Below are 20,606 nucleotides of genomic sequence, written 5' to 3' on the forward strand. Positions count from 1 at the left end.
TCACGCAAAAGTCAAGAACTGGAACTCAGTAAGTGAGGAGACCCAGAAGTGAGTATATTCTTAACTTTAAACAGCAACTATAAGATAAATGTAGACAAACTAAAACAACAACAAAGTTACCATTGCTTGAAAATGTCATAAGGAAATGAGGGCGGGGGAGACTAGAAAATTTACTTATATAATAAAAAGAAGCATCATCCAGAAAAGCATGCGTAAATTGACCAGGTTACCTTCATACAAAAAAACAATCTCTTTTAGAAACCAGCAGCTTCCCCTTGAGAATCTACTTTAAATAGGCCTAGCAATAAGACATAACACAGAAAACTAAAAATTCTAAAAATCCTGAAACACAAAGACAAGAGCTAATTTCAGCTTTTGATTCACAGGTAAAATCCAAGGAAACAGCACCATCTATTGGAACGCCTCACATCTAAAATATTTGTAAATCTCTGAAAATGAGTGTGCAACATTTCTCCACATCTGGCTAAGAGATGTACCCAAATATTAAAGGACAGAAATCTAAAAGATTATACTGAGAAAGCATTAGTAAGGACTAATACTTACAATTCCAATCTAAACTCACCATTTTGACCAAATAATTAGAAGATTAAAAACAAAAGTGCTCGCAACCAATACAGAAATGGCGTTGTTAAAGGAACTCACAGATGTGGTATTCCTGTATGCTGCTTGTATAACCATATACTGCAGAATATCCAAATATCACAATCATGACAACGTCCCTACTGTCCAGCTCCATGATGTGTGCTGAATGTCCCTCCACGGCGTACTGCTGACCATGTCCAAGAACAGTGGGGCTCTTTGTACTCCAGGACTGACTGTGTACGTTAAAAACCCACAATTCATCTGTGACATTGCCGTCACTTGTTTCAATTCTGCCTCCATACATAAAGATGTTATCCTGTAAGTTAAAATACACACATTAGTAGACAAGAGTTATTTCTTAGCAACATGCACCAAGTTTTAAAAAGACTGTATTTAAAAACTACATTTCAGTAACTGCTCACAGCATACCTTAAATGGGAGCACACCAATGATCACAAAGGGGAAACTTCACAGAGTTGCTGTAATGTATTTTAGTTTAAGTGTCACATTGTGTACTCTACTAAGAGGGGAAACTTCACAGAGTTGCTGTAATGTATTTTGGTTTAAGTGTCACATTGTGTACTCTACTAAGAGGGGAAACTTCACAGAGTTGCTGTAATGTATTTTGGTTTAAGTGTCACATTGTGTACTCTACTAAGTATACTTTGTTGTTCTATACAGATGTGAGCGGAAACCGCAGTCAACACATCACAAACTATGCGTAGCAGTGCAGCGGGTTTTACAATGGACGACCCTCAGACACCAGGAAAGCAGCAGCATGCAGTGGTTGGACGTCACCCAGGCAGTCTTTCCAATATCTGAATGATCTGAGTCCCTAACAGTTACATTTTAATTACACCGCCTATAACCTGTGTAAATGGTTCTTGCTACTCTCAGTTACTCAATGTTTTCCAGCACAGTCACCAAAAACATGGGCATCTGTGGATCACTCAAAGTACATTTTATTCCCATGTATGGCTGTGGGAAAACATGTACATTCAGTTCACCTTAGGTCAATCTTTACAACACTTATAAATTACCCAATTAATTTCATCCACAGATGATTCATATAAATGATACAGAAATGGTATAGACCACTATATTTCAACTAAAAAGATGATTTCTGCTGTTTTGAAAAAAGGTTATCTAAGGAAAACACCAAACTAAAATTATACTTAATTGTGAAATGTGGGATGCTTTCCCTAAGACCAAGAGTAAGATAAGGATGTCTACTTTATCATTTCTATTGAAAACTTACTGAAAGGTCTACTTAGGGCAAATAGGCAAAAATTAATAAGAAACCAGATAAAAAAATGGAAGCCAATTTCTATCAGCAGATTATATCACCTTCTCTATAAAAGCTCCTAAGAAATGCAGAGTTAGCGAGTAGGTTCAGTTTTAAGTAGCATGAGGTCAGTGTGCAAAATAAATGTCCGTCCACACACTTGCAATGAACTATCCAAAAGAAAAGTCAGCAAAGCAGCTACCCAAACACCAAAAGTAAAAAACATTTAGGATAAGTTTACAAAAGAGTTCAGAACTGAAGTTATAAAACACAGTTGAAATTTACAAAGATCTAAATAGAAAGGTACTCCATTTTAGGGATCAGAAGATCTCCAAGTCTATGTACAGATTCACCACAATCTCTAATCAGAATTCTAATTAGCTTCTTTGCAGAAGCATAAATTCCATTCTCAAAGCCATATACACTAGCAAGGATTGCAGAAAATCATAACAGTCTGTAAAAGTAAAGAAGTTTTTTTTTTAAACTTAATACAAAACAAGACTGAAGACAGTGAGGTTCAACATAAATCAGCACAACTGAAGGAAGAGTCCAGAGATGCGCTGAGGACGAACAGAGACAGCCGCCTACGGCCAAATGGCTTTTCACAAGAGTGACAGACCTACTCAAAGAGAAAGAGTGTTCTTCATAATAAATGATGTGCAAAACAACACATGCAAACCAAAAGCTGGACCCTCACTGTACACAGACTTATTAAAAACAGATGAAATAGCTAAAAAAAATATAAGAGGGAAAGCCACAAAGCCTGCCAGAGTGACTTCATGGGTAAGACGGCAAATGAGACGCCACTTCTCTGTGATGCAGTAGACGAAGAGGCAGGTAACAAAGAAAACGATCGGAAGAAGAAGGGGAACCAGAGACAGACGGGAGAACAGCGGTGTTGGCACAGGGCCGGGCTCCGGCCCTGCAGAGCTTCTTCCCAGTCAGCAGCCCTGGCGAAAACAGCTGTCGCCAACAGTCTGTGAAAGCCTCAAGTCCAATTTGGGGCTAAGTGACACAGTGACTCCCCCGTCTCGATGGGTCAGCATTGATGGGGAGCCCTCCCCACCCCAGGGAAGGACTCTCCATGTCTCAGAAAGCTGTGGTCAGGCTCTACGCTGACAGAGAACCTTCCACGGAAAAACTGATTTGCCCCAGGTACCTGAAGACAAGAAACAACAAAACACACCGGGAAGTGTGGACTCAAGCCACCATCGCTCCACCCGGGTAGAGACGGCCACGGTAGGCAGTTGAGGTGAGGAGTCAGAACCTGGAAAATTCAGGTACCCACGGTGAAGGGTCCCTGCCCTCTGCCCTCCTTGGTGGCTGGAAACTAAGTTGATCCCACGAGGTAACTGCCAGGGTTTGTCAGGCCTGAAGCTCCTGTTCTTCGTGTATGTCTTGGGGAAGCATGAGGGAGTGTCTCATGCTGCTCATCCACTCAGGTGAGGTTGACTCTGAGTCCCCATCTTCCTGCCTCTCCCTCCCAAGTGCTGGACTACAGGCAAGCATCACAGCAGGTCTGAGGCAGCACTGGAGAACAAATACAATAATTCATGCACTCTTCCAACTAAGCTACATTTCGGCCTATTTCCTTTCTTTTATTTAACCTCGCTTTTTCCCTTTCCCTACTTCCTTCTCTTTAAGTAACTTAGAGCACACTATTTTTGCCACTTTCTGTCCTCTGGTCAGCAGGGGGATATTTACTTCAGTCAATTCTAAGTGTATTTCTATCTTTTGTTTGATTTGGTGATTTCTGATTGAGCCATTTTTCTCCTCTGAGTGATACAAAGATTGAGACCTGAAGAGTATATTACTCACTAAAAAGATCCTCCAGTGTATACGCACGCATGTCTGTACGTATGTGCATACACCTGTGTGTAAATGCATGTGGTGGACAGCGGTTCACATCAGGGGTTTTCTTCAATCCTTATACATGTTATTTATCAAGGCAGGTGTGTCACTCATTTGAATGACCATTTGGCTAGACAAGCTAGCCAGCTTTCTCCAGGAATCTCTTATCTCTATCCTCAGCACCAGGACTCCAAGCAGTCTGCCATGTCTGCCTGGTGTTTGTGAGATTGATGGGATTTGCTTTACCCGATTGCTAGAGTACCCTGCATTTAAGGTTGCAGTTCCTCATGTCCAGAGAGCTCTCTGAGCTCGCAGTAATACGGAGTCTTTGCAGAAAGACTCACTCCCTTTCCTATTTGGTTAGTGTCTCTGGACCGGGTGTCTGGCATTCGGAAGCTATCCGCGATCCTGGATGCCCGACTTCTCTTAAGTGTGACCTTTGACATAGTTCCCTATAAATACCCTGCCCGCCTGCTGTCCACATGGTAACTAGGTGTGCTGGGCTCTATGGTAGGACCATGCTGCCAAACTAGGTGATGCCCCAGCCTCTGTCCACATCCTATATATTCCCCTACTCTGGAATAGAGCTGAGCTGTTAACACTGAAACAGACTCTGGGAAGGCAATTTCTGTCATACTCACAGGCCATACAAAGCCCTGCACGCCGTCTCCGCCCTCTCGGATTGGTGGCCAACAGACCATGAGGGAAAGGGAGCCCTCACAGCCACTGAGCCATCTCTCCAGCCTGTTTTATGACATTTCGTACACACATATCACTGTATCTGTTTGTGTTTGCCCTCTTATTAGTCTCCTCCGTCCTGCCTGTCTCTCAGTGAGCCCCTTCCTCACCCAGATAGTCTCCCTCCCACCCCATGTCCCCTATAGGTACATTTAGCTACAATCAGATCTAGATTTTCATGTGAGAGATGTGACATTGTCTCCCATAACTACCCTTTCCTGTTTCCTTCCCCCTGCATCTTTTCCTCTTTGCTCACAGTACCCACTTTATTTCATGCACTATATATATACATATATATTAATATTTAAAGATAGATTCCAGCTATGAGAAAAACAAGCAATTTCTGTCTCTCTTTGGCTAATTTTGCTTAACATGATATGCAGTTCTAACCATTTTCTTACAAAGAAGTCAATTACAATCTTTATGGCTGAAAAAAATACCATGCGTATACCCCATTTACACCATCATTTTGTTAGTTGGTAGGCAACTAGGTTGACTCCATATTTTGGCTCTTATGGGTAGTACTGCAATAAGCATGGATATGTAAGTATCTCTGAGGTAGGCTGACTGAGATCCCTTCAGAGACAGAAACAAGAATGGCAACTGGGTTATTTCACGGCTCTACTTTTAGCTCTTACAGACCCTCCACAGCGACTTCCATAGTAGCTACGGCGATTTACACTCCAACCAGCAGTGTGCACAGGTCCCAGCAGTGTGCACAAGTCTCAGCAGTGTGCACAGGTCCCAGCAGTGTGCACAGGTCCAGCAGCGTGCACAGGTCCCCAGCGCAGCCAGCAGTGTGCACAGGTCCAGCAGTGTGCACAGGTCCCAGCAGTGTGCACAGGTCCCAGCAGTGTGCACAGGTCCCAGCAGTGTGCACAGGTCCCAGCAGTGTGCACAGGTCCCAGCAGTCAGCAATGTGCACAGGTCCCAGCAGTGTGCACAGGTCCCAGCAGTGTGCACAGGTCCCAGCAGTGTGCACAGGTCCCAGCAGTGTGCACAGGTCACAGCAGTGTGCACAGGTCACAGCAGTCAGCAGTGTGCACAGGTCCCAGCAGTGTGCACAGGTCCCAGCAGTGTGCACAGGTCCAGCAGTGTGCACAGGTCCCAGCAGTGTGCACAGGTCCCAGCAGTGTGCACAGGTCCCTCTTCCCCTACAGTCTGACGGCAGTTGTTGGCCTTTGTGCTGCATCCTCTTAAGCTGATTCTACATGTGAGTGTTTGCCTACATGCATGTGCTTATGTATAGCGCATGTGTGCCTGTGTCCATGGAGATCCAACAGGGTAGCAGGCCCCATAGAACCGGACTTACAGATCACTTGGAGCCACCACGTGGACCCTGGGAAGCACACCCGGGCCCTCTGCAGGAGCAGCCAGTGCTCTTACCCACTGGGCCGTCTCTCCAGCCCTTCATTTGTTTTCTTGGTGACAATGTGATCTCAGGGTGGTTTTAATTTTCATCTCCCTGATGAGTAAGGATTATGAACATTTTTCATGTATTTATTAGCCAGTTTTACTTGTTTCTTCTTTCTTTCTAATTCTGGTTTTTTGAGGCTGGATTTCATGTAGCCCACACTAGTATGAAGCTGCTGTGTAGCTCAGGGTGGTTTTGAACTTGAGTTCCTCCTGCCATCTCCCCAAGCACCAGGACTACGGCACACCATGTGCCAGCTTGTGGTTCTTTTGAGACTTGTCTGTTCAATTAATTCACCTATTTAATGAGTAGGTGATTTCTGGATGTATGATTAATTTTTAGAGTTATAGATTCTAGCTATTAATGCCCTCTCTGACACATAGCTGACAGGGATTCTCTTCCATTCTATAGGCCCTTTATCCTGTACTCACATACAAAGGAAAAAATATATTAATAAAAGCCATTATTCTGAGCAGTAAAAAAAAAATATTTTAAAGTATCTAAATTGCAAATACATATGAATGCTTTTTGCAAAACATGAAACTCTACACTACAATTCATAGAACTTCTAAGTGATCTTTAACAGCCAAAACAATCTTAGAAAAACAAAGACAAATCTGGAATCTAATACTTAAAAACTACAATCCAAAGCAGTGTGGTAACAGCATAAAAGCAAACATACAGACCAATACTACAGAATGGAGAGAGAGCCCAGAGACAAACTCTTACACATGGTCAAATGAATTCTGACTGGGATGGCAAAACGGTTTAACGAAAAAGAACAGTCTTTCCACCAAATGGTTCCAGGAAAGTACCCACATGCAGAATGAAACTGGACCCTTAGCTTACACCACAAACAAAACCCAAAGTGGAAGAGAGGTATAAACATCAGATCTAAAATGCTTAAACTTAGAGGGTGGGGGGGATAACAACATGTTGTTGATTTGGCAATTCTTTCTTATACTGTGGGAGCCCGTTCTCGGGTTCCTCGTGGCTTTACCCAGCAGGTCCGAATAGAGAATGATCAGGACCACGGGCCTGAGTGCAGGTGTCTGAGATGGTCTGCACTTGGCTGTGCTGGGGGAGGAGGTCTTTTGCTCCACCCTTGGCATCTCTATAAAAACCCTGGGCAAGAGACAGTCCGGGCCATTGGAAAAAGGTTCCAGGCCCTCTCGAGGCTATCCTTTATTTTCTATCTGTTTATCTCCACAAGATTCTCCACTATAAATCCTTCTATCTAATATTTCCTGCTGATCGCACTCAAGAAAACTCTGGGGAACTGTGGGGGTGGTGGGTAAACGCCCCACAGAATGGTGCCTGAACAGGGACTAAAGAAAAAAGAAAAAAAGGGGGGACTAAAGACAAATGAACGGGGACTAAAGACAAAGTAATAGGGACTAAAGATAAAGGAAAATAATAGTTTTATTACAGAGTTTTTGGTGAAAGTGCTGTCAGCCCTGCCAGTGGGTAGGCATGCCGATGTTATGAAAAATATATATTTTTTATATATATTTTTGGGAGGCAGGGGTTTTATCCTCGAGAGAAAAGGAAAGCAGACTGGAAGGATGTCCAATGCTGCAGCGAAATTCTCTTCTGTCAAAAATTTTCTATCTTCTATCCCTTTCTCAATTTCTATCTGTGAAAAATAAGTGTAAGGTATAGGGTAGTAATATAGTTTAGGAAAAACTTAGAGGTGTAAGATTGTGTAGGAAAAAAGTAAGGCAACTAGACAGAAAAACTCTTCAATTTTCTAACTTTGGGGGCTTTGAAAGCAAACTGGGGAAAAAATCTTTCTTTGGGCTTTAGGGGGTAGTAAAACTCTTCTCTAAGCTTACGGAAGGGGGGGGGAGTTTCCTATGGAAACTTTTGACCTGGGGACAGCTGAAATGTTAAGTCAAGCGTCAGGAGAAAGTGATTTCTCCCTGAAGCAAAAATGGGGGTGTAAAAAGCCAAAAAGTTTAAAGTTCAGAAGTTTTGGGGAAAGTTGGTCTTTCTCCTGGGGGGGAAAATCTTTCTCTTAAGCTATAAAGCTTTTCTTGGAAAATTGCGGGAAAAATCTCTCTAAAAAGCCTTAATCTTTCTCAAAAGCTCTCTTAAACTTAAAAACTAAAGCCTTTCAGAACTCTCTCTCTCCGAAGGACAAAAATTAGAATCACCTGAAGATATTAGTATGGGGACCACCTGTGATTAGCTCTAAGGGAAAACAACAAACTTAAGACAGCAAAACCTAAGTTGTTTCAAGCTTTAACAATCCTCCCTGCAATGCAGGAGGCAGGGACAAGTTCCTAAAAACCTCTTCTAAGCTCTGTCTCTTCAAGCTGGTAAAAGACCGTGGGTCAGAGTACCCTGAGGGAAACGCTTGGGAGAGTGTGGGTAAAGAGCCACAGAGAGCCCGCAGAAAACTTTACCTGAGAAAAGCAGAAAAACCAAGCTTTTCAGTTACAGCTGAGCTGAGGCATCAAGGGTTTTGTCTGAGTGAGCATTTCAGAATGAAAAGGTGCTCCTAATCTTCCTGAAGCAATGCAAACTGTTAGCATTGTATCCTCACTTCTGACCCAAAACCCAGAGGTGACTGGCCAGCATCTCTGAGTTGGAGTGCATTTCGGGGGATACTAGGATTCCTGCAGTTGCAAATTTCCTGGAGCACAGAGCTGAGGCAGGAAGGTGCAGGACCCAGGGGAAGATTGCTAATAAACAAACAAAGCTAAAGCAGGTGAAAAAGGCACAGTTGTCTGCTTTCCTACAAGTCCCGGGTTGATAGGTCCACAGCTGCAAAAAAATCTGAGAAAAGCTTTCCTATCAGAGAAAGGACCTTTCTGGGAAAACAGTAAAGCTGAACTGTGTCTGAAGTAGTCGAGTCAGAACACTGTCTGGGGAAAGAGCCCAGTCAGGGCAAAACAGAACTATCCAGGAGTAAAGCTTTCTTTCTGTCAGAGAAAGCACCTCTTTGAGAAAAGCTTTGTTTCAACTGACTCCCTGAGATGAGGGAGTGTAGCCCTGAGGGGTGATTGCCTCTGGCATAAGCTCTGTCCTTGAGCACCCAGACAAGCAAATGCAACCCACTGGGGGACTGGGCCAGGTGAAGGCCTGATGAAGCAAAACACCTGTCCTAATGGGAGTTTAGAAATGGCAAAAACCTCCCTTGTTAGATTTTCAGTCTGTACGCAAACCACACAGACCCCGAAAACAGAAACGGACAAAAAAAAGCCCCTACCTTCAGTAGCAGGGAAAGCCGCCACTGTAGTGTCGGAAACTGTTTCTGGGGTAGAGGGGATAAACTGAGACCAAACTGGATACTGTCAGGGAGAAAGACTCTGAAGAAACAGAGGGGACAGATTCCTACCCAGAAAATTTATGATCTGAAAAAGCTGCTAGAGTTTGAGGCAGATTCAGGGGGAGAGAAAAAGCCCCTACCTCCAAAGGCAGCTAGCAGAGGAACAGAGCCAAATACCTGAAGACAAATAAGACAAATACCTGAAGCTCTGCATCTGGGGAGGAAGGAACAAGCAAAATGAGAATAAGATCAGTGGGAGAAAATCTCTCTGAAGGAACTATGGAAAATCTCTGTTGCAAATGATCTTGTTTTTCATTGACTGGCTAAGGCAAACACAAGCCGCGAAGAAAGTTGCTATCAGAAATGCCAGCCTCAATGCCGGCTAATGAGGCAGGTGCAGTTCTGATCAGGGGGCCAGTGTCAAATGAAGGAGAGACACCTGTTGAAGCTAGCTGAGGAGAGACCAGAAACTTCCCAATGTCCCATAATTGAAAATGTAAGAGGCTTGTTCAAATCTCCCATTGCAAAAGCAAAAAACTGTTCAAACCTCCTGGGCAAGAATTTGTAAGCAAGTCTGGTAAAAAAAAAAAAAAAAAAAAAGAACCAGTTGACTTTCAGACCCAAAAAGAACTATGGGAAATGACTGATATAAGGGAAATGATATAAGGGACTGATATTATTATGGACTGATATAAGGGAAATGCATTCTGGGAAAGGCAGTTTTTCTGCTAAAGATGGCGACATTGCCCTGAAACACTTTTGTCAGCTGGAAAATACGTTCATGGTAAACTTAAAATACAGCTTTTAAAAGAATAAGGAGGAAAATCATCTAAGTTTAAGTGTCAGTTCCAATGAAAAATTGAAAGGGTACGGAACTAGGCGCTTCGAGGTTGGGGCTCAGTTGCCTTATTTACCCTAATAGCTGTACAAGTTCTTATGGTAGTTGGATGACAAAAGCTACCTTTAAGAGCAAACAAGCCACTTCAAAATCCTTAAAACAAGGGAAAGCAGTTTATACACTGAACGTTGTCTTACATATGAAGAAACTTATGTTGAAATTAAAAAAGTTCTTTGCCTTTTGAACAAACTACCTGCAATGAGTAATTCCTTTGCAAATCTAATAAGGAGACAAGCAAACAGGCATTCAAAGGAGAGGTGACTGCTTTATAGATGGGAAACAAACTTCAGAAAATCTAGCTGTCTTACAAAAGAGTTGCTTTACCTGAAAGTTCCTTATAAGAAATCAATGCTAAATATCACCGCTGCTGATAACATCAGGAGTTAAAGCTAATGAAGTGAAAATACTAAATCCTGAAACTCAAGTGAAATGGAAAGATTCCTGCTCGCGATTATGGAAGGGTCCCGATCCTGTGTTAATATGGGGTCGAGGACATGTTTGTTTTTTCACAAGAGGAGAATGAAGCTCAGTGGTTACCGGAGCGTCCAGTAAGGAGCGTGGAACTAAGAAAGGGTCAGCTCCTATGACATTTCCTATAAAGGAACCAAAATGAAAGTGACTCGATTAGTATTTCTGAGGTTTTGTCACTGGTTAATGCAAACAGTGGGGAAATAGAGTTCGGAGCTGTGCCGCTTTTGGAAAAATACTTTATATCACCTAATAGCTGTGCAGTATTGGCGAAAAGCTTTACAGCAGCTAAATACAGTAATTTCACCCTCAGCGTGAAGTGAAGTTTTTCAGTAGAACGAACCAAAAATACTGCTGTAATAGAAATGTTTGTCTGAATTGAAGTTCTTAGGGGAGCTATTATGAATTTGAGTGAAGGTACAGCCTCTAGTTAAAAACCGTTTACCGCTGACAGTGCATCTCTGCCGGTTCAGAAAGGCCAAGAGAACTCGGCAAATTTGGGGTGTGGCTTTGTCCGGAGAATGTTACAGTCCCCTAGCAACAAGTATCACAACTCTATATGAACAACACTCACTAAATCCCAGTGCTTTATAACGAAGCTGACTATGAATTCTAAACTTTAGAAATGATATACGTACTTCCTGTCTAGTTAAGAGAATCTTTCTAATAGAGATAGTGATAATTAAGAGTAAGAAATAGAAAAATGAAAATAAGATGTGAGTTTGTAGAAAATATTCTCTTGTTAGATCTCTGTGTTAAGAAATCTTTAGGTGTTAAGTTAAATATATGATAATGGTAGCCCTATATAAGTTTGTAAAATAGATCTATAGAATTCCTTTAAGAATATAAGCTTGTAAGAAGTATCTAAGGTAGTCTTAAGACATGTAGTAATAAGCTTGTAAGATGCTAGTTGTAAATGTAAGTTTAAATAAGAAATAAGATGGAATGAATATAAGTATATAAGAATTAACAAGAAATATATTTGCTAAAGTAGTTCTATAGTTTCCTTAAAGTATAAATAAGTAGATGTTAATATGATATATGTGAGTTTGTAAAAATATGTAAATGTTGAGTGAGTTTATGCTTAAGCACATGTTATGTGAGTTTGTAAAAAAAGTGTAAATGTTAAGTGTGAATCTATTCTTAATGTATATGATGAAAGAACCTGAGACACAGAAGATAGTGTCCTAGTAGACTGCAAAGTAGGCAGTCTGAATGGTTTCAAAAGCTCCAGAAGCCGCTAAGAAGCTAAGAATGGCGGACGCCAGAACCAGCACAAGGCATCCGCAGCTGAGATCCATGGAATATAAACGCAGCACAGAAAAACCTGAGCTAACAGCAAAAACGGTGCAGTTTAGAATATTACTATACTAAAAAAGTCTGTCTGTGAGAACAAAAGTTGCAGAGACGCTTGTTTGAACAAAAATTGTTAACTGCAAAAAGTTTTGATTGAAAAACGTCTCTTCATATTTGGAAGTGAAAGCTTGATACCAGAATTTATTTCTTGTTTGAACTTTTTGAACTTAAAATGAGATAAAATTACAAAAAGATTTTGGTTATGGATTTCTCATATTTGGAAGGCTAGTACCAGAATTTATCATTTGAATTTTAAGACTTAAATGAAATAAACCATAGAGATTTCATTGCAATGGGACAGTTTTGAGTAATGACCTAGGAACGGTTTTCTGGAATTGGGTTAAAAATTGAACTGTTTAAATGAAGAAATGTATTTCTACTTAGAATCAAGATGCAATTTTGTGTATGCATACATGCTTTATTAACTGGTGATTTATTAATTGTTTTGTGGAACTGTTTATGTAAAAATGGAATTACTTATGGAAGTGGTTTTGTGTTACAAATGGAACTGTTTAAACAGAAAGGTTTGGGTTTTCTAACTAGGCTTGAGATTTTGCTTAAAATTATAAAGAAAAGGGAGAGTTAGTATTTCTTAGTCTATTTAATTTAAATTGTTGTTTGAGTGGATTAATGTAATGTTTTGTTAGTAAGAAATGCAAATGGGGTATATTGAGACTACTTTTAAAGTGTGTAAAGAGTTTTATTAAGAAACTGCTTTTGGATGTTTTGCTAAAAGTTTTCAAAGTGTTAATGGTTAGATTGAAAATATTGCTTTTCAATATGGATTTGTAGGAATTGTATAAGTTTGGGTTCCTCTAACTAGGTTTGAGTTTTTGTTTAAAAAATTATAAAGAAAAGGAGGAGTTATGAGATTGAATTATGTTCGCAGAAACCTATTGATATTAATGCACCCTGGTTTTGTGGAGTTGAGGAAATGTTTAAGTTTGAGGTGAATACATAGAACTTTTTCCTATGTTCTGTTAACAAGAAAATTCAAATGACTGAGTTAAAGTTGTAAGACGGAGAAAATTGTTAACTATTATATAGCACCATATATGCTAATTCAAATGGTTCTGTTAAGAGTTTGCTTTGAGTTGTAAGATTGAGAGAATTGTGACTATGTATAGCAATATTTATGTTAACCTGTTAATGGTAATGATGAAGCTAAGAAATTCTTTAAGTTTGTAGTCGCCTTAAGAGTTTTTGGTTTAGAAAGGGCTTGAGGCAGCTAAGATTGCTGTGGTCACCTTGGACCTAATTCAAAAGAGAAATGCCATCTATATCATCCTCTACTCCCATACTGGGAGGTGTAACAGCTATGGAGATTGCTGTAAGCCATTAATAGTTATTTTTTATATATTAAGAAGGGGGGACCTGTGGGAGCCCGTTCTCGGGTTCCTCGTGGCTTTACCCAGTAGGTCCGAATAGAGAATGATCAGGACCACGGGCCTGAGTGCAGGTGTCTGAGATGGTCTGCACTTGGCTGTGCTGGGGGAGGAGGTCTTTTGCTCCACCCCTTGGCGTCTCTATAAAAACCCTGGGCCAGAGACAGTCCGGGCCCGTTGGAATAGGTTCCAGGCCCTCTCGAGGCTATCCTTTATTTTCTATCTGTTTATCTCCACAAGATTCTCCACTATAAATCCTTCTATCTAATAGTTCCTGCTGATTGCACTCAAGAAAACTCTGGGGAACTGTGGGGGTGGTGGGTAAACGCCTCATTATACATGTCACCAAAATCAAAAAATAATCAACTGGAACTACACAAAAGCTGGAACTTTGGGCTGCGAGTGGATGTGACTGTTAGACCTGTGCTTCACATGTGTGCGTACTGGGGTTCAATGCCCTCACCACCCGAGGCTGCAGTCAGAGACAGAGTACTTGTTTGGTACACATGAGGCCTTAGGGTCAATCTCCAGTACCACACACAAAAGAGCAACACTACTGATAGAATGAATTGACCACAGAAAAGGAGAAGTATTTACAAATCATATATCTGGTGAAGTGTTAATTTAACACCCAGAACTCCTAAATTTTAATGGCAAAAACAAACCAATGTAAAAATGGCAGAAGACTTGAATAAACACATCTTCAAAGTAGATACACGAGTTGCCAATAAAACTATGTAGTTCTAAAGGCAGAGGCAGGTGGATCTCTGAGTTCAAGGTCAACCTAGTCTATAAGGTTCCAAGCCAGAGAGAGCAACATAATGAAACAATGTTTCTAAAACAAAAAACAAAAAACTATGCAACAATACAAATTGTTAGGTAACTACAAATTATAAAGCAATAACACTCTATTATCACCAAGGGCCTATTAGCTAAAAATAGAAAACACTGTAGCAAAGCTGTAGACAAAATCGGAAGCCACAAACACTAACAGAAAGTAAAACGGCACTTTCAGTACACAAAACAGTACAGTAGTTTCCAAAACCGTAACACAGAATTGCCACGATTCTCCAATTCTGCTTCCAAGAATACAACTAAAAGAACTAAAAGCAGATGGTCAAACAGACATTCATAGTAGCCAAAGGGTGGACACAATCTAAGCACCCATTAACACATGGGATTGTTTTAATGTACACATACATGGAGATATTATTTGTGCTGCAACATGAATGAGACTTGAAAACACTATGCTGAGAAAAACAAGTCAAAAAAGAACAAATGTCTGAATCCACTCAGGTCCCATAGCTTCACTAGTCAAATGCAGAGACAGGAAGTAAACTGCAAGTTACCCGGAGTCAGAGGAAGGGAAGAATAGTTACTGCTGTAGTTTTACAAGATGGAAAAATGATGAAGCTAATGGTGGTAGTGGTTATATAATAATATAAATGTACTTAACGACACTCAGCTATAAACTTAAATATCACTCAAACAATAAATTGGTGTATACTTTACCACAACTTTTGTGACTGGTATAATAGCTAGGCATGCAAAACCCCAGAACCCAAGAGACTAAGTAGAACCACAAACTTGAGGCCAACAGCCAGTTCAAGGCCAGCGTGGGATACTTAGCAAAGCCCTGACTGAAAAAAAAAACAAAAAATGGGAACCCCCACCCCACCTAAAGCCCTCAATCTTCCTCGCTGTACATGCTCAACACAAAACAATGCTATAAAATGTTAGTCCACCAGCTCTCCATACTGTAAGCTTTATAATCTACTATTCTCCTTAAGTGTTTGAAATAAACACTATTCCCCTGGGATCTTCATTCATCGTGGTATCTCCCTCCTGATTCTCCCACTCTGCTCCTGTACAATAAAACAACCTCTGGAGGCATCACAAACCCTGACTTCAAGCTCTACTATAGAGCTATAGTAATAAAAACAGCTTGGTACTGGCATAAAAACTGACATGTGGACCAATGGAACCAAACTGAAGACCCAGACATTACATCGGCACACCTATGAACATATTTTTCTAACATAAATTCTTAGAAATAACCAAATTTTTTTAAGCAGGAGACTGAGGTGGTACTGTGTTCCCTGAAATATTGTGCACCCTAATAAACTTATCTGGGGTCAGAGACAGACAGCCACAATATTAAACATAGAGGATAGGCAATGGTGGCACTCACACCTTTAATCCTAGCATTCCAGAGGTAGAAATCCCTCTGTATCTCTGTGAGTTCAAGGCCACATTGGAAACATCCAGGCATGGTGACACATGCCTTTAATCCCAAGAAGTGAGCCTTTAATCCCAAGAAATGATGGCAGAAAGCAGAAAGATATATAAGGCGAAGAACAGAAACTAGAAGCATTTGGCTGGCCAAGCATTTGGCTGGTTAAGCTTTTAGGTTTTGAGCAGCACAGTTCAGCTGAGAGTCATTCGGATATGAGGACACAGAGGTTTCCAGTCTGAGGAAACAAGACCAGCTGAAGATACGGTGAGGTGAGGTAGCTGTGGCTTGTTCTGGTTCTCTGATCTTCCAGCGTTCACACTCTCAGTTTTTTTTAATAAGACTTTTGGTTTTTCGAGACAGGGTTTCTCTGTAGTTTTGCGCTTTCTGGCTCACTTTAGCCCAGCTGCCCTCACAGATCCGCCTGCTTGCTCAGGCTGGATTAAGCGTGAACGTATTAATAAGACCTTTTAAAATTCATGCTACAGGAGACTTACCTGATATAAAGCAAGAGAATGTCCATATCTTTGGAGAGGTCCCCTTGATACAGCTCCTACATTCCATATACTGCTTTCCAAATTGTAACTACAAACAAGAAAATAAACTCTATTGGTAAGCTAAAATTCCTTTTCAGTTCTTTAATTTCTGTGTGCGTTTCTTCAGTTGAATCTAAATTCTCTTTAAATTCAAAAGGAAGTACAACTAACAATTTCATGGACCATGTAAAAAATTTTTAGAGCCGGGCGGTGGTGGCGCACGCCTTTAATCCCAGCACTCGGGAGGCAGAGGCAGGCGGATCTCTGTGAGTTCGAGGCCAGCCTGGGCTACCAAGTGAGTTCCAGGAAAGGCGCAAAGCTACACAGAGAAACCCTGTCTCAAAAAAAAAAAAAAAAAAAAAAAAAATTTAATAAAGTTCCAGTCGAAAAATATCTACTGTTAAGATTCAATTATTTCATCATACAATATACAGGACTCAAGAGACATCTCAGTGGCTAAGAGTACTTGTTCTGGCAGAAGATCATCTGTAACTCCAGTTCCAGGGAATGTAATGCCCTGTTCTGACCTCCACAAGCACCAGGCACACATGCAGTACACACACACACACACACACACACACACACACACATGCACACGCATGCACACACACGCATGCAAAATACTCATAAACATAAAATTTAAAACTCTAAATTTCAAAAAATTGAAACAGATACATGAATTTAGTAGAGAATTCATTGCTAGAATTAGTCTAATTGCATTTAATTGCAATGAAATTAAAACTAATGAGTTCTTCACTTTCAAATTAAAATAAAATCCAGCTTTTCTCAGAAATAGATGAAAATTCCCTCTTTTATGACTTTTTACAAAATGACTTTTTACAGTAGTCATCTGCTTTTAATATTTATGCTTATCCTCTATACGAATTTATCTTGGAAAAAATCAGTTCATCAAGAATTACATATTTCCTATGCATAAATATAACCTGCTTGCTAATAATCCTTTTAAACTGTGCAGGGTAAATCCAGTAGTCAAGGTTTTTGTAAAGTAAGCTATAGTATTGCATTGTGTGACACAAAACAATGGTTTTCAGAAGTCCATTGCACGTGAACACTGACGTTCTAAACTGTGCCCCTAAAGCGCTTAGCACTCAGACTCCAGGTGGAACAGCATGGCACCCCACACTGGGCATTAACCTGGCAAAGCACACAAGCAGCAGCACCCCAGAAGTGCACTGCTGCTTTCCAAAGTCCAGTGGCCCTCTAGGGACCGCTGCTCCAGACGCATTCCACATTCCTGTGCTCTAGATCCCACAACGCTCCAACTCCCCATCTTCCCTGATGTGTGTGTGTGTGTATGTGTGTGTGTGTGTGTGTGTGTGTGTTCCTTTTGTCTTACCTGATCAGCACACTTGTCTGTAAGAAGATTTAAAACAAAAGCACTGTGACCTCTCTTCCCTCAGGCCAGCACTCGGCTTCTCCACCACCTGTCTCTCCTACACTAACTCCAGAGAGCTTTCTAACCATCTACCCCACACGCCGCTTCTAAGGTCAACATCTTCACAACAAATCCTGGCCACTTTCCCGCCCTTTGGCTTGGTTAATGGCTAACGTTTGATGTGGGTGGTGCTTACGTTCTTGTACCCGCTTCCCTCTGAAGACACCGCACTGGGGCCCCCTCCAGCCCTGGTCACTCCTGTTCAAACTGATGCTGGGCTCTCTTCTCCCTCCCAACCTTCGAGCAATATGGCTGCTGGGGCTCGGCTCTTGCTCTTTTCTGTAGCAAACCCGCTCCCTGTACAGTTTCATTCTAACTGAATCCCTTCCGACTCTTCTTCCCAGCCCCTGTGCTCTGAGTCAAATGGTCTGAGTGTAACTCAGGGCTGTAAAGTTGACGGCTCACTCCACGGAGCTGGAACACTGAGATTCCTCTCCATTCCTCCACATGTCTCCTCCTCCTCTCCCTCTGACTTCACTCTCTCCTTCCATGACCTCGTAACAAATCACACAGCCTCTCTGTTGCTACTCAAACACTTCAGGAAACTCGCATGTGAAGGCTCTGCTTCCTCTCCTGCTGTGGGACGGTCTGTATGTCAAATTACTCTGATTGGTCAATAAATAAAACACTGATTGGCCAGTGGCTAGGCAGGAAGTATAGGCGGGACTAACAGAGAGGAGAAAAGAAAGAACAGGAAGGTGGAGGGAGTCACTGCCAGCCGTCGCCATGACAAGCATGTGAAGATGCCGGTAAGCCACAAGCCACGTGGCAAGGTATAGATTTATGGAAATGGGTTAATTTAAGATATAAGAACAGTTAGCAAGAAGCCTGCCACGGCCATACAGTTTGTAAGCAATATAAGTCTCTGTGTTTACTTGGTTGGGTCTGAGCGGCTGTGGGACTGGCGGGTGGTAGAGATTTGTCCTGACTGTGGGCCAGGCAGGGAAACTCTAGCCACACTCTCCTTTCTGTGCCCACACGACTTCAGCACCATTGCCAACTTCCTTCCTCAGGTCTTTGCTCAGTTTTCAACTGTCTTTGCAGCTGAGCTTGACTTAACCACCGCCAGCTCCCCACCCTTTGGTCACATTCTAATTTGACCCCCAGCAGCCTGTCTGTCTGTCTATCTACATGTTACAACTTAGTGTTTGTTGATATGTGTGTTTCTTGTCCATTGCCAGCCTTCCCTCATGATCTTCACAAGGACAAAAATTTGTTACACAGACTGATAGTCTTCAAGGGTGCTGGATCACCTAGAACTTCAGGTACAAATGTCTGTGAGCAACTGTGTGGGTGCTGGGAGACAAACCAAAACCTTCCGCAAGAGCAGCAAGTGCTCTTAACCACTGGGCCACTTCTTTGGCCCCTCCAGAATTTATTTTATTTTATACTTTAATTCTAGAAATAACTAATTATAGGTCTAAAGCAAACTTCTTATCTCACAATTTTTTAAGTCGTCACAATTAACAAGTCCAATACACTGAAGGGATAGAATTACCAGGTAAAATAGAGAATGCCTAGTTAATGTGAACAAGCAGTATAAGTGCAGGTCTGACTCGGCAACGCTTGAACACAATGAGATGTATAATACAGGACACACCTTCACTGTGGAGGGGAGGCCACAGGAGGCCCCAGCCCTTCCTGAGGGGACAGCAGCAATGAATTGCTCCTGGGGAAGGCAGAATCATTCCCTGGGTAGTACAGGCACCAGCTAGTTATCTAGTTCAGTAAATAACAGCCACTAAACCTGGCTGAACAAAGGGAATTCTTACACTAAAAACTGCTAACTGAAATTCAAATGCAACTCGGTGTCCAGACATCTGTGTCTCAGACCGACAGTTCACTGGAGTATAACCCAGTATACTACCTAGGACCAGTTCTGACTGCAGACCCACATTACATTAGCAATTACAAATTAAGACTATCACTCCTAAAAACAACACTGGTAATCAAATGATTCTTCCAAACGTTATCATGCTGAAGAAGAAATCAGATAAGGCTGCTCCCCACTCCTTGGTTCCCATTACCACCCATCCAACCACACAGAGGACACAACTCCTGGCCACAGTGAAATGACCGAGTTCATAATGCTGTTACTATTATCCTCCCAAAGCAACCAAAGCATGTACTAAAAAAGCATTCAGGTTATTAAAGTTTACAGGAAAAAATTATTTTATATACACAATTATAATTTATTCTAAAAATGAAAAGGTAGCAGGATTCATTCTGCCAACATAGGCACAGCCTACCTTTATATTAAATTTATTTAAAACACTCTAGACAGGAAATAAAAATTTAAAATAAAACAATATTGACTTTGCACAAAATGATTGCATATATTGTCAAATCTGTACAATTTTAGCAAGTATGTACTACTACAAAAATAGCCATTTGTATATTTGGACAATAAAACAGTTTATTATAAAATCTAAAAAGAAATACTTACTTCAGAACCATTTGAAAAGAACTGTAGTTAAAGGTGTATCCTCCAATCACCCACATAAATTTCCCATGTAAAACTGCTTTATGTGAAGCCCGACCTACAGAGGGGCTGAAGGGTTTAACATTTGGCAAAATCCAGTAAGACTCAGTAGAAGGAACATTCAGAGAACAATCCGGACCTATTTAAAAAATAACCACAACAACACACTGGGTTAAACAAAGATGGCAGATTACAGAAACAGATTACACGGATAGGAGAATTCAAGAGCCTAGTGTCCACCATATTAGAAATGTAGTGTATATAAGAGTCTGACCCTGCTTGGTGGTGCACACCTTAGAGCCATCACTCAAGAAGCTGAGGGAGATAGAAATCTTAAGGGCTAATGAGCAAGCTCAGCCTGAGATGCATAGTAAGAATTTGGTCCCAAAATCTTCCCTCATTAAAAAAGAGTCTGAAGCCGGGCTGCAGTGACACACGCCTTTAATCCCAGCACTCTGGAAGCAGAGTTAAGTGGATCTCTGTGAGTTCAAGGCCAGCCTGGTCTACAGAGCGAGATCCAGGACAGGCACCAAAACTACACAGAGAAACCCTGTCTCAAAAAAAAAAAAAAAAAAAAAGTCTGAAATATAACTTGCAAATAAATTCTTAACAAGGGAAATATCTTAA

At 41.3% G+C, this 20,606-nt stretch overlaps 1 protein-coding gene across 7 annotated transcripts in view; it reads right to left on the reverse strand.

The window, feature by feature from the left end:
• Atrnl1 (attractin like 1) overlaps positions 1-20,606 on the reverse strand; it is a 590,535-nt gene that overhangs the window by 524,286 nt on the left and 45,643 nt on the right. For all 7 annotated transcript variants that reach the window (XM_028880975.1, XM_037205779.1, XM_037205772.1 and 4 more), the window contains exons 6-8: positions 19,944-20,118; positions 16,003-16,090; positions 664-919 (exon numbers count right to left, since the gene is read on the reverse strand). In XM_028880975.1, coding sequence (XP_028736808.1) covers positions 664-919; positions 16,003-16,090; positions 19,944-20,118 — 519 coding nt within the window. The remainder of the gene's footprint in view (positions 1-663; positions 920-16,002; positions 16,091-19,943; positions 20,119-20,606) is intronic.

Source organism: Peromyscus leucopus, chromosome 1, assembly GCF_004664715.2.
Source record: "Peromyscus leucopus breed LL Stock chromosome 1, UCI_PerLeu_2.1, whole genome shotgun sequence".
Classification (NCBI taxonomy): Eukaryota; Metazoa; Chordata; class Mammalia; order Rodentia; family Cricetidae; genus Peromyscus; species Peromyscus leucopus.